At 35.0% G+C, this 16313-nt stretch overlaps 2 protein-coding genes across 2 annotated transcripts in view; both read right to left on the bottom strand.

Annotated features, from left to right (window-relative positions):
- The window catches only part of LOC135691149 (deoxynucleoside triphosphate triphosphohydrolase SAMHD1), a 34922-nt gene extending 19124 nt beyond the window's left edge, over positions 1-15798 (bottom strand). Inside the window, exons 1-13 of the mRNA XM_065208926.2 lie at positions 15640-15798; positions 15255-15430; positions 14338-14440; positions 13310-13367; positions 12223-12338; positions 9991-10061; positions 9552-9695; positions 9004-9051; positions 8774-8871; positions 7738-7804; positions 7537-7628; positions 6663-6719; positions 5459-5567 (exon numbers count right to left, since the gene is read on the bottom strand). Of these exons, the coding sequence (XP_065064998.2) occupies positions 5459-5567; positions 6663-6719; positions 7537-7628; positions 7738-7804; positions 8774-8871; positions 9004-9051; positions 9552-9695; positions 9991-10061; positions 12223-12338; positions 13310-13367; positions 14338-14440; positions 15255-15430; positions 15640-15679 (1179 nt within the window). The 5' untranslated portion in view covers positions 15680-15798. The remainder of the gene's footprint in view (positions 1-5458; positions 5568-6662; positions 6720-7536; positions 7629-7737; positions 7805-8773; positions 8872-9003; positions 9052-9551; positions 9696-9990; positions 10062-12222; positions 12339-13309; positions 13368-14337; positions 14441-15254; positions 15431-15639) is intronic.
- On the bottom strand, positions 67-5428 carry LOC148960438 (uncharacterized). The gene is made up of 5 exons (XM_089116179.1): positions 4616-5428; positions 2724-2911; positions 1778-1922; positions 1493-1555; positions 67-704 (listed from the first exon to the last, which is right to left on the bottom strand). Exons 1-5 carry the CDS (start codon positions 4923-4925, stop codon positions 67-69), a joined length of 1344 nt encoding a protein of 447 aa, XP_088972305.1. The 5' UTR covers positions 4926-5428.
- Positions 15799-16313: the final 515 nt, after the last annotated feature.

Consider the following 16313-nt stretch of genomic DNA (forward strand, 5'->3'; position numbering starts at 1 on the left):
ATAGAAATAAATTAAAATAAAAAAACACTAGAACAAGAAGTAACTAAAAGACCTTGCCGACAGGGCCTATAATTTAGAAGAAATTTTTTGAAGATGCTTTAGGGTAGTCAACTTCAGCTTGAAAGATCCATCTTTTATGCATTCAAAGTCATTCAAATCCAGTACAGCGCGCTTGTTGTTGTCGACAACTACATTTGTTTCAAAGATTGAACGAATCTGGGGAAGCACTATAAAGGTACGATCCTCTTCAGACTGAATCAACCATCTACCTGAAATGGTTCCGTCAGTCTTAACTTTTCCATTGCACTGGAAAAGCCAAAACTGGTAATCTTTTTCATCAACATCACCTTCGAAGTCATCCTTGCTGGCATAAACCGGTACAATGTCATCTTTTTTCACAAAAGAAATTTTTTTTCCCCTTTTCGCCTTCTTCTTCTCTGGTTCATCGTCTTCAACTCCATTGTCATTTCTTACAGTGCAGTTTATACCTCGTAGCGACGCTGCTGGGGGAATAGCTGGTTGGCATTCCAAATCCTCTTTTATTATAAATTTGATGCCCTCCTTACATCCCATCAAGATTTCAAGCTGTTTTTGGCCCATTCTTGCAGGAGACTTGAAAGGAATAACCTCTGGCCATCCTTCAACATCAAAAGCTTTCTTGAAATGTTTGTAAGGTACCCTTCGAGGCACACCTGCCGCTATACCTACAAACAAAAACGGTACCAGATGATGGAGAAATTGAATTTCTGTAAAATAATTAAATTTTGGTGACCTTGGCACTAGTTCTGTATTGTATCTAACCACCTTTAAAGCTTCTTCTTCTTTTAACATGATGCATTTTAGCTTGTAACCATTAATTTTTATGATAAGTCTTATGGGCTGAGAAAACGTATGTGGGGCACGAAAAAATGTATGAAGTTAGGTATTTTCTCATGTTTATATCTTTAGATGCCATCACCCTCTTTATGATCAAACTAGTCTGTGTTTAATTTGCTTGAGAATGCAAAAAACCTTTCTATGTTTATCTATGTATTGTTACAAAAGAAGAAAAATCCTAAGATTACAACAAAAAGCAGAGCCAAGCAAGGCAGGTACCCATATTTAACATAAAAAATATTGTTTATAAATCATGGGGGTAGATAGGATTTTGACATCAGGGAGGGGGCCAAAACCTTTTTATAAACATATAGAAATGACAATTAACCATCAAGAATATAGTACAGAGGTAATGTACAAACATGTACAAACCAACACAGTCATGGGAGAGATGGGTCAAGCTGCAACATGTGCTCATTTTCAGTGCTCAGTACATCGCAATTTACACACTACAAATATTTTTGTGCCTCGATCTGCAAATGTTTTGGTTTGGGGACCTCTAGGATATTAGGGGGGCCCAGGCCCTCCCTCTGCCTCCATCTTACAACCCCCAATATATAAATATTTAATTTTAAATAATCATTATACAATATTTAAAATGATTACAAATACTTACTATATTTCTTGTTAAGAAAAAGGCGAGCTTCAATTTGTGATGGTGGTGCCACAACTGGAGTATCTATAACGCAAATAGTTTTTATTTTTTAACAACTCATCATTGAAGAACTCAACAAGACCTATGTTTTTCCATTAAAGAAAAACAAGAGTAACAGATATGTTCTTAGTATCACTCTCATAAGTATTCACTAGAAGTATAAAATTTCCATAGCCTTAATTGACTCAAATAATAACATCACTATTATATTCATAGCTATCCAAAAACTAAGTTTATAATACATACTGCAATATTCTGAAAATCTCCTACTAAGCTGACGCTCATTAACAATAAATTCTTCTCCATTTGCTGTCGAAGCTGACAGAATCTTTCCATTTGGTTTCATCACTAATGAAAAGCCAGTGCATCCAAATTGTTCCATATACTGCATCTACGAGGATAAATAATTTGAGCCATTGGGGATAAATAATTTGAGCCATTGGTGTATGAATAGCTATGACTGGCACTTTTTGTAAATAAGATATTAAACAAATATAACTTTCAATTTGAAACCTAAATTTAACTTCAAATAAATATAATTTGGCTTCTTACTCAACATCATCCCCTTCAAAATTCGGTACACAGAATGAACTAAAAAAACTAACTATGTTCCATGTATACTCGACTCCTGAATTGACAGGCTTTGAAATATATGTGACAGGGTATGTGGAATACTTTAGATAAACAATTCTCTATCTTTTTGATATACACATATACATTATTTATAAACACCCTGAAACAGAGCAGTAAGTAGGGAAGTGAGGAAAACAGTGCAGGTGAAAAAAATCTCTTCCAAATTTGTTTTCAGGGTTTGTGCTAGCATAGCTCACAATTCCAGTTAAGGCCAGTTTTAAAACATTTTTTGCTTTCCCATGCTCTCTTTCAAAAAAAATATTCAGCTCTTTATTAATGTTTTCATGTTTTTAGTACACAAGGCCAAAAAATATCATTGCAGCAATAAGGATTTCATGGTGTATTTTTTCAGAAAAACAATAAGCCAGAGGGAGAGGTTTAGGTGTTCATTTCAAACATGAAAGTAATTATTAGCATTCCTGAGTTCTTGTATATTCTGGGCTCTGTACATTACTTTCTGTTTCACACCAACATTTAAATCATTTTAAATATTGAAAGTATAAGCTGATAATCGAGAAACATAGAATTGAATTTATAAACTGATATGCGAAAAATAAACCTCTTTTAGAATCCTCTTCATTGAGCTGTTCACTGACTTTTCTATGTCATCTGAAGACATGTCTTTTATGTTTGTCAAGTTGAAATTTTCTGCCTCCACCTCCAGTTTTTTCTTATCCTCCTCTTTTAACGTCTTGTAAAGTTCTTGTGCCCTTTTACTTTTCTCTTCTTTTGGAACATCTTTAAGTTCTGAAAGATTTCATTAAACCTTTTTCAACAGGCTGTCATAAGATGTTTTATACAGCTAGGTATACTGCATTCCACTATGCTATACCTTGTACCATGTTAACCATGTGTTGACATGAATTTTACAACCACACCTGGGAATGTTACTGGATGGCAAAAAGGGCTCAAATCAAATGATGAAAACTGCTGTCTTGTTTTCTAATCAAAAGAAGTCTAATTTGCAATTCTTTAAGTTAATGCATCAGATTGGACGACATTTTATCTTATCATAAGGGGAGTTTAAAACCACTTTATGCAGCATAATTGGGAAGAGGTATAGCAAAACATGACAAAATTTGACACTTTTTAAAGAGACGGGTCATTTATTTTTTCAAAAGGTCAAGCTTTTAACAGTTTGTTAGTCTGTGGAGTGAACAGTAGAAATGTGGTTTTTCAGAAGGTATACCTGGCATCAGATGTTTATCTCGTGGCTAGTCATGTAGGAAATCAGGCAATTTGATGATTTATATCCCTGTTGCTAGTTTTAAACTTATATAGCCTATAACAATGATTTACATTGGTAACCTAGCTAATACAAAATGGGGTGGCTAAAATAGAGCCAAAAACACAGTTACAAGGGCTTTGATGTATGTCTTTTCTATCTGGATGGCAATAGATATTCAGGTATCCTAAATCATTGGAAGAAATTACAGGAACCCAAAGTTTGAGGATTTGAAGAAGCTTGCTAACAAAAGTCTTACATTTGATAGGGAAAAGCCATATAAATATAGCTAGTTTGTTAAAAATGCCAAGACCCTTTGCAAAAATGAAAAACCATAAGAAACTTGCTTTAATGAACACTATATTTTATTTCTAATTTTTTACTTTTATGACTATAAATACAAGAAAAATCTTGACCAACAGTAATCGCCAGTCGCAAGAGGGGGAACGTCTAGAAAGAGGGCTTTTAAATGCAGCAAGGCTTTGACGATCAAATGAAATTTAATCAGTTTCACACCAGGGGCTTTTGAGCTTGAACACCAGTATGTAATTGTTTGGTATTCGTTATGGTCTCTTGTGCCACGTTTTTCATATTTTCTTATTTTAATACAAGGGTGAGTTGTTTGATTACAGTGTTTTCATTTCTTTGGTTAAACTAGGAAAATGTTTACCTTGGTCAAACTTGGTTAATATAATGTTTTGGCTAAGCATGGGTCTCACTTTGCATGGTGAAGCCTCAATACTGTTTATTTTCCAAGCCCTCCATTCCTCCGTCCGTTTTGTTTTTTACATGGAAGTCCCTTAAAAACACCTTCCTGTTAGAGGTTTGTGGTAGGTCCAATGCACCAACGGTCCAACTCACTCTCTTTTATGTGGTAACGTAGCCTCATGACTGACTTTGTATGGCCTTTTTCTGGGGGAGATTTTGCCCTTCATTTTATATTTATTATTTGTATTATATCATCAATATTGGTATTTGATTCCCGAGTTAAAAACTTAATTGAATATTTTAGCTAGCCTATAGGTTTTGGCTACAGATTTTCGTGTATCTTAAGGGACTAGGTGGTATAGATGATGGCTGACAAGTTAGCTTGTAAAAAAGCTTTAAAATAAATTAGAAACAATACGCGACACAAGTAAGGAAGCAGTAAGCAGGCTCGAGAGTTAGGTAGGCCCCTAGGCGTTCCATTCACATTCAAATATAAACATATCAACATACATACATACCTCCTTTAAAAGACTGGCTAAGAAAAACGTTCCAAGCACTTGTCTTCCGATAGCAAGGTGCTTTTTTCAAAGAATTTCTCTCGCCGTTAGCTTCGCCGTTTGATGACGAGAAAGTTGAGGTTTTAGGCCTGTCTTTCCTTTTCCGATTATTTATCCAAACTTTCAGCTTGGAGACCTCAATATTTGTTGCTTCAGACAAAAAAAGATATGCACTCGAATGCACAGCCATGTTGGTAGAATTAAGGCCCTCGACGTAGGCCTTTTCCATCATTTGTAGATTCTCCGGGGTAAAAGTTTCATTAGCCGCCATTACGCTGTTGATTAATGTTGACGCGGTTACCCTAGTTGCCGTCGGTCCAAAACAAAACTGCGGAGTGGTCGATCAATGCGACGATTAATCATACAATTCGCGCGCTTTTAAAGTGGGCGCTTGGGAGTACTCAGAGTTCATAGACTCGCCTTGATACAAACGGGATTAATCAAATGATTAACCTCGTTATGATCGATTGATCAGAGACGGAACGGGTGGTTATTACCTTAATATTTTTTTCTGAATCCATTAAAAACCATGTAGCAAAAAAAGATGTGAAGCGGAATTTTAAAACTGAAACAACTGAACAATATATCGATTTGCTAATTCAACGAAGGTACGTCATCGGTATCCCAATATCAATACAAAACTGATTGGGATGCTGTAAACTGAAAGCAAACTAGGGAATACGCCGTTGAAAGCTGCTATTGTGCAAAATAGCTGTTTCCATTTTTTGTTTATAGAACTGCCCAAAGGCTCCATGGGCCTAAATAGAGGACAAAAGCAACTGAGGTGAGAGAAAAGATTCATACCTCTTGAAGTTGAGGGTCCGAAGAATTTTCGATCATACTGAAAATTGAATCTGATATTTTGGAATATGCAACCATATCATGAATTGATTCGGAAATCTTCAACTTTTTTCTAAAATCAGGAAGGAAAATGACGTGGTAATGAGAGAATGGGCTTTAAATTGTAGTCACTGTTATCTGCGTTTCCTGATGATATCAGGAGCAGTTTACTGGGATCAACTTAAAAATCCGTTCTACACATGAAAATGCATCTGAAAAATAAGATCAAATGGAAAAGAGAATTTTTTGTATAAAGCAAATTTGATTAAAGGATATGATAATCTTTGCGCTCTATGAATGAATATGGTTTTATTCACAGTCAGGAAAGCGCCATCTTAATTTGAATTTGTTACTACCTAGCATCCGAGAGTGGGCTTTAGGGCTCTGTGAAGCAATGCTGATCGACCAGTGTCCTGGGTATAACTCTCAATATGACCACACCTCGTGATACCTACACCTGGCACTAGAGAGAAATGGCGACTCCACTCGCTTAAAAAACTATTCATCACGAAAACCAAAGTTACATGGAAGATACTTTTAACATAACTGAATCACCTTATAACCTCAGAAGCTCACTGTCACTAGAAATAGTGAGCACCAAACACTATAGCATACGGATTAGACACTTCATCATACAGATGTCAAGAAGTATGGAACTCAATTCCCACAGAAATAGACTCAAGCTCAAATATAAAAACCTTTAAAGCAAGTATCAAAACTATGTCTGCGATATCTTACTCATGCCGCATTCATAGGACAAGTAGGCTATATAAAATGACAGGGATGTACATTGATGTATCTTCTTGGTCATTCATCTATATTTGTTGCTTTGTTAAATTCGGTTATTGTTGATATATTTGGTTGGTTTTAATTAGCTTTAGTATAGCTAGTAGTGTACGTTTACAAACTCAAAAAGAGAGTGAAGAAAAAAATATCAGAGTTTAGTCATGTCAGTCGAACGCAGACCCTCGGATCCACCCAACATAGCCAACAGAATCTAATGGAATATAGATCAATAAACATTGGAGTTATATGTTGCTTGTGTGATTGCAATGCAGCACTCAAGTTGCGAAGTGGCCTAAGCGGACAAGATAAATGTTATTCCCGTGCATAAAATTACAACACAAAATCAGATAGATTAGATTTATCAAGACTATTTGCAACTCACCCGTCCTTTCCTTCCACCAGAAAATAAGGATCTGCTTTTAACAGCACCTCCGAAAACCTGAGACAGTTTTATCAGTTAGATTCTATTAAACGCTTTTTCAGATTAAGATTACTTACCAGCTAATAAGAGAAGTAGATATCTTTTAGGTTAAGTCAAATTCTCACTTGGAATTACAATTTAGATGTTTTAGATAACGTATTATGCTAAGTTCCATAACCAAATAACATACTGACTGATCATATTTTATGCTTGTTGAATTTTGCATAAATTACCGATCAAGTGTCAGCCTGTTCTTGGGTGTTGATTTAAAGGTGCATAAAGGAGTTGTAGGATCGAAGGCTCTTACACTATGCTGCTATCTAAGAGATGTATTTTTATAATAAACTTGGTTGGTGATGCCTAGCAATAGGGGTGTTTCATGACAATAGATCATTGGGTGGACAAAACCCTCTTTAATAGAAACCTCGTCATCTTGTTGGTAAAATTGGGGTCTTAACAGGAAGATGCTTAGACTAAAAAGGATTCTTAAGTGGCAGAGATTTACTGTAGTAGCAACAGAATACAGGTAATACTTTCATCAAACTGAAGTGAAAAATATATTCAAGGAGCTTGAAAAGAATTCAGTGTGTAAACACATACGTATAAACGTGTTGCCTGATGACTGTATTACGCTTTAAACTCTGAGTGGCCAAATAGAACCACCCTGTTCTATATAATATAGCGTGTATGTAAACTTGTTTTTGCTTTTACACTTTTGTGCAAAAACTGATTCTGTTAAATATCTTCTTTGAGAGGACACAGAATAAACAATCATTACAAATAATTATCAAAAATATCATTTCGACATTTTTAAGTGACACAGTATAATACTTACATGAAATCGAGTATTTTGCCAGTCTTATGCTGATATGCTCGTCTATGTAAACTATTTCGGGTGTGGAACATATCGTACAAGGTGCCAACTTCCTGAAATTTGCAAGTGAACAGCAAATAATAAAAAAACTAATTAAATTTTGTTAAACATAAAAAAATAAGAAACTTCAAAAATCAAAACAAACATTTTGAAAATTAAAACCTTGTCTCTGGTACAAATTTGAAGCTCATCATCTACCTCAACCACTCGTGCGAACTTAACGAACCTCCTGCAGAAAACAAAAACGGGTTCTAAGTTATATACGATTCTCGACAAATCAGAAATGAGAAAATAAATAAGTGAATAAGTAGGCCTAGACTAATAAAACAAAAACACCAGTCGATATTGAAAGGCCAGAAAAAATCAATGTCTGTGAAAGGATATGTTTATTTCTTTGTGTAACAAAACATTTTCTGAGATCTAGAAATCCCATACACTTTTGGGAATGATTCATAAAAGCAATAAGAAGGCAACGAAAATTGTGTTTCACTGTCTGACAAAAGGCACTGGATGGAACACCCTGAGGTCAATCAATGTTTTTGAGAAACTAAGAGTCTCTTGTTATAAATACAACAATTTTACCCCTTTAGTCCTGGGAACCTTTAGCATTGGAAACGATTTATCGTTATCGTAATTGACAGGTTGCGGAAAGGAATGAGATTAGAAAAAAAGAGACGTATAAAGGAAGAAAGAATTGAAAATGCCCAAACCTAATTTATTATCATTTATTTCACGGAAAGGCTCTGCTGTTACCGCCATTTTGAGTTTGCGGCCAGGCAAACCCCTACAATAATGTTTTTTGAAAAGCCAATAACTTCATTGTCTGGCAGGGTAACATTGGCTAAACCATAAGCTCTGAAATTGCTGCTATCTAACATTCTTTTAAAGAGAGAGGGGGATGCTACTAAAAACGTCAAAAAAATCTATATTGTGTACCAAGACATTTTAGGCATTGCACATTCAGAAATAAGTTAACAACAAACGGTTATTCCGTTATTCGATGCTAATTTTTCACTATGCTGTGATAATAATGATGCTAAACGCATTGTAATGTCAGTGCTCATCTGAATGCCCATTTGCTATAACATATAAGAGGCTCATGTTAAGCTTTCCGATCGGCAACGCTTCTCAGTGCAACGCCTATGGTTAACCCTGTACATTTGACTGACAGGACAAAGTGCATTTAAACGTTACATACTTGTAATCAAAGTTGTTCGAGATGCCGAGGTGATGGCAGTCACGTGCGAAATAATCCCATTTGTCTACATCGATTCCAGTTTTCTTGTTTGCTACGATCTGAAACATAACGAAGTATGTTATAAAAACATACCCTAAGATGTTACAAGAAGGATTCTATTGGACGATGGTGTAAAGAGGATTCCAATAAACGGAGCTATATTTGTTTCAAAACGAACTGAATATCTCGACCTGGTACAGATAGCTTTTGTCTTTCCCTCTTCCTTTAGCAGTCCATTTCTGCAAAGAAAATATTGATTTGAACATTAATTAGTAAGCTACGTATAATAACTGACAGTTAATGTTCATTACTATACATCTTTACTTGTTCTTACACTCATAGGTTTTGTCAGAAAATTTCGGATAGGATACTGTCTCCAATTTTTGGAATCTTTAGGTTTCAAGCCATACGTATTACTTTTATAAGGTCATCAAAGAGCAGGGGGAAAAGTGCACCAGGGAAAAAGCCCTTCCCATCTGGCATAAAAATCGCACTTTTGATTTTGCATTTATCAAAGTCTGGGTTTGCATTAGTTACCGGGGAGTCCTTGTAACTGTTGCCCAGTAAATTATAAATAGTTTTCAAATATCACACTAACTCATATTATAATTAAGCAGTAACAATTGATAAAAAAACTACAAAAAATGCAGGGAATGCCTTTAGATACATTCGCCGTCTCCGATCTACATCTTGCACAAGAAAATATTTAAGAATATTGCAAACAAATGCTTCTCTCTACTTTTTCCTGACTCCCAGTGAACCCTGCAATCATCTCTTTTATAAAAATTAAGTCTTTTTCTTCCAGTCCAAATTCTTGGAATGACGGCCATAAATCGTTTTCTTTAATCAAATGATCAAGCATTTCTGTTGATGCATTTTCATGCTACAAGCAAAGACATCGAAGTTCAAATATTCAAATCCTTAAGACTTCAAAAAAGCAATCAATGAATACTTAAAAACATCAATTAAAGCCATTAATGAAGAAGTATTGAGCATTCTTCAGCTCCCAAATATGCTACAGAAAATGATGATACTTTTGACTTCGCTTAGTAAACAACGGAGAAATTGTATATAAAAAAATTAAATTAATACTTAAACCCAAATCATGATTAAAATACTTTTTGTGAGATCACAATGCTTTCCCGAATCAACCCTTTTCCCGGGAAAATCTTATTTACCTTCCAATTAGACGTTGGTTGAGCCATTGGTATAAAAATTCCATCAAAAAGGTGTGAAAAGGGTCCATGGCCTGCAAAACAAAAATAAACTTGAGCACTATTCTCCAAGAATGTTCTATTTGTTGGGGTGAGGTGAAAGCACACATTTTTCGGTTTATTGCAATGTCATTGTTTGGTTTCTTTATGGTGCATATGCATGAAGCACTTAAAAGGAAAGATTGACAAGAGTAAGGGGTTAACCTATGCATGTGAGCATTGCAATTATCAAGCCCCGACTGTTTGTTGTCGGGCACTTACTATCATTTACGTAGATGTTTTATTTTATGGGATTATTTTGTATGTTCTGCCTGTTATGTGAGAGAGAAAGTAAATAGCAGAAGTTTAGCTTGTTTTGATTGTCAATAGATTGAAATAATGTAGTTTAACTTAATTGAACCTATGCTTTAGATATATATCAAAGGGCAGGCACGTAAATAATAGGGGGGCGTGGGGGGCGTAACGCCCCCCCAAAGTTTGGAAAATCCAGTTACAGTTGGAAAACTTAACGGTTGACTTGGAATTTTTTTCTTCAGTCCAAACTTATGAATTTTATATTTTAAGAAGTTTTTTTATTTCAAATGTAAAAATTCTAAACATCAACATTCACAGGCTGAATCTGACTCATCCATTAATCGTTTTCTATTGTGAATCCCGTCTCCACTGGATCCAAATTGCACAATTGCCCCGTTTGCTTTCTTTCTGATGGGAGTTGAATCAAATTACGAACAGGCAAGGTGAATTTCCGGATAAGAAACTTGAAGCTTTACAGTTTGGAATGATAATACCCGCATTGATCAGAAAATTTTAGAGTGGGAGTTTTTTAAGAAACTACGAGTAGTTAATTCAATAAAAGATTAAGAAACTTTCAGTACTAAAAATTCTTAACGCTTCTTATAAAAAAGGAGTTTATGCTAAACTCCCCCTGTTATTTGTTAACGTCCTTGACTCTTTATCATAAATTCCTAAAACTGCTGTGAAGCAAGAACTCATTGCAAAATTGCAGTAGAAGTATTTGATCAAAGAAGAGTGTTTCATTATTCGAATCAGGCATATGCACAAGTTTGCTCTCAAATCATCATTTCAATTGTAAAGAACGAAAAGGCATTTGGTCCTCTGAAAAGTGTTAGTAGTTTTCTTTGATCAAGAACAAAAATAAAAGGCTCGAATTCTGGGTGCTTCTATATCGTGAAAAAAATGTATTTTAGATACATAGATCTGCATCAATTGATCAATTGATCAATTTAGATAAAATTGATCAATTGATCTGAAAGAATACTACTAATCATTAAGTATATCTAATACTGGTTTTGCCTGAATGTTGCTTTACTTCTTACAGCAAGTTTAAATTTTTGTTTCATGGTAATCAAAATTTAGAGATTTAGGCTATTTGTTGAGTAAAGTTTTGGTAATTATAAAGAAAATAGAACTATGGTGTTCGGGCTATTTACAAATATCAATTTGGTGGGTACAGTAGATTTACTGGTCGCATCAAAAATTTCTCACTTAAAGTTGGAATTTTCATCCTTCCACGCCCCCCCAAAATTAGCAACTTATTTTCGTCCCTGTCAAAGGGTAGTGTACATTGTAGGACAATGGTCTTTTGTTCTAAAACAATTGGGAAATATGACGTCATCTTATCAAAACAATAGGCTTGCTGCCCCAATATTTGACCAAGTGTCTGCCCCTGGTAGTGCAATGTTACACTATATTAGTAGTTTAAACCAAAAATTAAAATTCTTAAAAATGGCCTAGAAAGAATAAAATGCAACCTTTACAAAAAATTTTTGATTATAACAGAATTTAAATGACCTTATTAGCATCAATGGCAGTGCCAGCCATTAGACCCTTAGACCATTAGACCAGGAATGCCAATTTTACCTGAAGGGAATGCCCATGGCTAACTTTTGGTTACGTAAAGGCAAGTTCGAAAATCATAGGATTAAATCAGAAACATAGATAAAGATAAAATAATATGTTGTCAAAACATTATTCCTCCCTCAATATTTTCTCATCGAATTTAGATGAGATACAAACTTGATCCTGCCAAGAACTAGGGGGGATGTGTCACCCACAGTTACCACATGGCACAGCTACTGGTTGGCATTCTAACTAATTGTGGCATTTTTATCATCCATACAAATTAAATTGATCTGAAAAAATATAGCAAAGATATTTGAAATAAAATGATATTACCCAGGTCATGACAGAGGCCAGCAATTTTTACGCAGAGTATATCCTCAGGAGTGATGCAAAGACTTGGCTGTCTCTTGCAAAGAGTTTGGCACAGCTTACCAGCCAAATAAGAGACTCTAGCAAAAAGAAAATGCAACTTGCCTCAAACGGGTAAGCTTCAATATCTATTTAACTATAATGTTTTATAATATGAAAAAGGTAGTATCAAGCTATACATTCTCAGAGGCTTTTTAATCAAATTTACTTTCTTTTATTGAATATGCATTTTTTGACTTTTCATAATTATAAAAAATAGAGATTTGTTGAATATTTGTGAAAAAATTACTGGCCTTTCCAGTCTCACCACCCAGTTTCAAATCCTCTTTCACCCACTGAAAACAAACAATAGCCCAAAAATTCTGAATGCTATCTGCAATCTTTAAAAACTACCACAAAGTTACTTTTGAACCACAAAAACAGAAAAATGCATCAGATCTCTGCAATGCACATGCCTTGGGGCACATCATCACAACTTGGGGCACAAATCTCTTTTTAAACATTCCCATTTTCATTTCATTTTCATTTTAAAATTCCAATACATACAAAAATCATTCAATATAAACAAGTGACTAAGATTATATAACAAGAATACAAAAGATGGAAAACAGAAAATTGCTAAAAATGAATACAGAAAATTGTTATTTGTATGGAGGGAAATTTCTTAAAGAGGGGCTCTATCAATAGATAAACTAATCAAGGAGAGAGCACCCTCTTTTCTAGTTCTTGGTTTCATATTTGAGAAAAAAAAACACAATAAAAGTGCGAAATGGCTATGGAGGTAATTCTCAGCATAATGGCTATGGAAATTGTGTGAGATTTGGAGCAGATTTAAATGGTAGAAAAGCCAAATATGAAGTGGTTAAAATAAATACAAGTTACTAAAGAAACTTTAAGCGAAAATTGCCATGGTAAATAAAATGCTTGGAATTGGCATTGCCATGATATTGTGAACAGCATGATAGCATATTTACCATATATATGTCAAGAAAGGAAATGAAGAGCTGTTTTTATAAATGAATTTTCAAATTTCAAAATCAAGTTAACCTACCCAAGCGAATGCTCAAATCTATTATGTGAGGCACCAGGAAAGACTAAGTAACATCCGCCTGAAATTTTAAACAATGGGGTACAAAAAGACAATGAGAACAATACAGAATTTAAACCATTATTAGATTTTAGACAGCATGCATTATTGTAGACAATGCAATGCTATGAAAATTCACATTAGTCCTAAGTAAGTTTATGAAATCACCCTTTGATGATGTTACAAAAATATCAATTCAGTACCAGAAGCATGACCCTGACCAGGGGGGGTGGGGGAGGGAGGGTAGTACAATTGCCTCTACCGTTGTCCAATTTCTCTTCTTGGGTGGCAATTTTTAGATTTACTCCCTTTTAAATCTATAAAATTAATGGTTTTAATTTACATAATTTATCTTGCTTGAATAGAATAATTGAATAAATTACTGAGGTACATTTATAATGGCAAAGTAAACTTAACGACACATGATAAATTGTGCTCCTAATAGCAGTAGGTGTGCATGAAGGTGAGTGTGTGTTTGCCTACGATTCATGGCTAGCCCTGTTTACCTGATAAACCCCTACCCCCCCAGACTACCATAGTAGTATCTATTAAAATATATGGTCATTGTTATCAACTTAAGTTTTCTGTAGTCATGTGTTATTTTGTGTTAAAGCTTATTGGACAATGGACACTTATATCACTTGCTTACCATGCTGTTTAGATTCTAGTTTTGTTCCAACCATTGTACAAGGCCTGTTGTGTTTAGTTAATGTTCATAATGTTCATATTATTCATGCTTGATCACAGCTCTGGAGAAATTTAACAGTGTATCAGATAGGTAATAAAATTATCTAGACATTTCCTGGCAAAGAGACTTCCTAAGAATCAATACAAGGATACTTCGGTTATTTAGAATTTTTTAGTTTAATTCTTACAAAAAATAAACTCTGGATCAATTGGTATGATTTTTCAATGCTTCATTTCAACAAAAATATAACTTGGTGCTATATGCCATAAGACAAAAAGATGTCTCTAGGAATTTGAGACCATACCAAGTTGTTTTATGTCTCGCAACCTCTGAAACTGTGGCGTATCAACAATTTTAGTGCAAAGCGGATGCATCTCTATGTGGCCATGAACTGGATCATTGAAAACCTAGAAAGAAATGTTACAGGTTATTACAGAATATCAAATATATGGAGTATTGATTCAGAAGGAACTGTTGAGTTTTCAGTGATAACACCACCTAACAGTGCTATGGGACAAACCCATATAGAAAAGAGATAATTTACTTTGCAGAGGGGTGTAATGGTCTAAAAATTGTCTAATAATTCCTGTTTAAAGTTTCTAAAGCAATAGGTCTTCACCAATATCACACAGTTATGCTTTTTGCATCCCTATACTAAAACATGTTGGAAATTTTTTCTCTTTGCATTTCACTAAAATTTAATCACAAATATAACCCTGAAGTTTTCACAAATTGAGCTATAAAAAGAGAAGATCTTTTAAAACTTCATCTACTTTTCAAATTGTTGATAGCAAGTTCAATTTTTCACATCTCCTTTTTTTAATTGATACCATTGAAGTTAAGCCTTATCCAGCAAGAATTCGCAGATTCTAGCAATAACATTTTAGTCCCAGTGAAATGTTGGTGCTAGTAACAGGCAAGATTGCAGGTAAATTTTCGCAAATCTGACTCGTAAACTTTAGTTTAAGATCAAATATTACGAGCTATGAAAGTGAAAAGTAAAGCCAGCTCTTAAGATAGACTTGAGTAAGTTGAGCTTGCTAGAAAATTGTTGCCAACGACAAAGCACACAAAACAATTAAATCAAGGACCCTGTGTATTACCTCTTGTTTGATTACATCAAAATTCCTTATGCCTAAACACTAGTCCATTTCTCTCTTCTGTTACATAAGAAAAACATTTGTTAGGTCTTGGCCTATGAAATGACGATATTGATACTACCTTGATGGACAGTTCCTGTCCCGTGCTATCGCAATCCGAACTTGTGTAATCATCAAACTGCAATCGAAGACTTTTATCGCTATTTTGTGAACTTCTAGCGTCGTTGAGTTCATCTTGAGATGGCTCTTCTATTGTCCCGAATTTTCTTTTGCGACTAGCCATGTTTTTCCTTCCAGCTAAAAGATCAAAGGGAAATAACCATTCACCTAGATATCAAATCAGCGGGAAAAACCTTTTCCGCGAAATAATTTCGCCGCGCTTCAGAATCACAGGGTTTGTCCTGAAACGAGGCTGTCTCGTGACGTAAAAATTCAAAATCATCTGCAGGGGGAGACTATAAGAAGTACAAAATATGTAATAAATTATATATGTGTATGAAACTCGCCCTTTTGCTTTCCGTGACTGCTTTTTTCTGCACTTTGCATCGTGTGCGTCTTGGCGTCCTTTTTATCTTAAAAAATCCTATGAATTTTCTCAGTTTGGTGAACGTGCTGGAACTTGCAGACTTGACCTGGGCATGTTTTAACTTTGAGCTGGCATATCTCAGAAGTATTATTGTGCAATCAAAAGCTTGAACTTTGTCAATATTGCGTTTTCATACTTAAAACTTGCCCAATATTGGTTGGGGTTGGGGTGTCCTACCTCTTGAATTACAGCTTTAGATGTAGGATGCGTTTTAAAAGTAAGGGCTGGGCACATGTAGCAAAAATAGGAACACCCCGTAAGCTGCAAATAGATCATAGATACTTTGCTTCTGTTTCTGAATAATGGGAGCACACGCCCCCTGTACCCCTTGGTTCCTAAGTCTACTATCACAAGCTGACGTTTTGCAACTAAAAGTTTGATTCCCTGAAAGTTTTATCTTCTAGGCAAAATATCGCTGCTATTTCATTTGATACTGCAGTTGAACGTGAAGCAACACCTAATGACGTGGTAGTGGCTTTTATCTTGAAATTTTCCATCGATAGGAGTCACATGACAGTTGGCTCACTATAGGCTCTGTGGATAAAACACTCAGGAGAGATACCTACAATGCCTGCAAAAAGTACTTGGAACAGC

This window comes from Rhopilema esculentum, chromosome 4 (assembly GCF_057945365.1).
Source record: "Rhopilema esculentum isolate cy_ngs chromosome 4, ASM5794536v1, whole genome shotgun sequence".
Lineage (NCBI taxonomy): Eukaryota > Metazoa > Cnidaria > Scyphozoa > Rhizostomeae > Rhizostomatidae > Rhopilema > Rhopilema esculentum.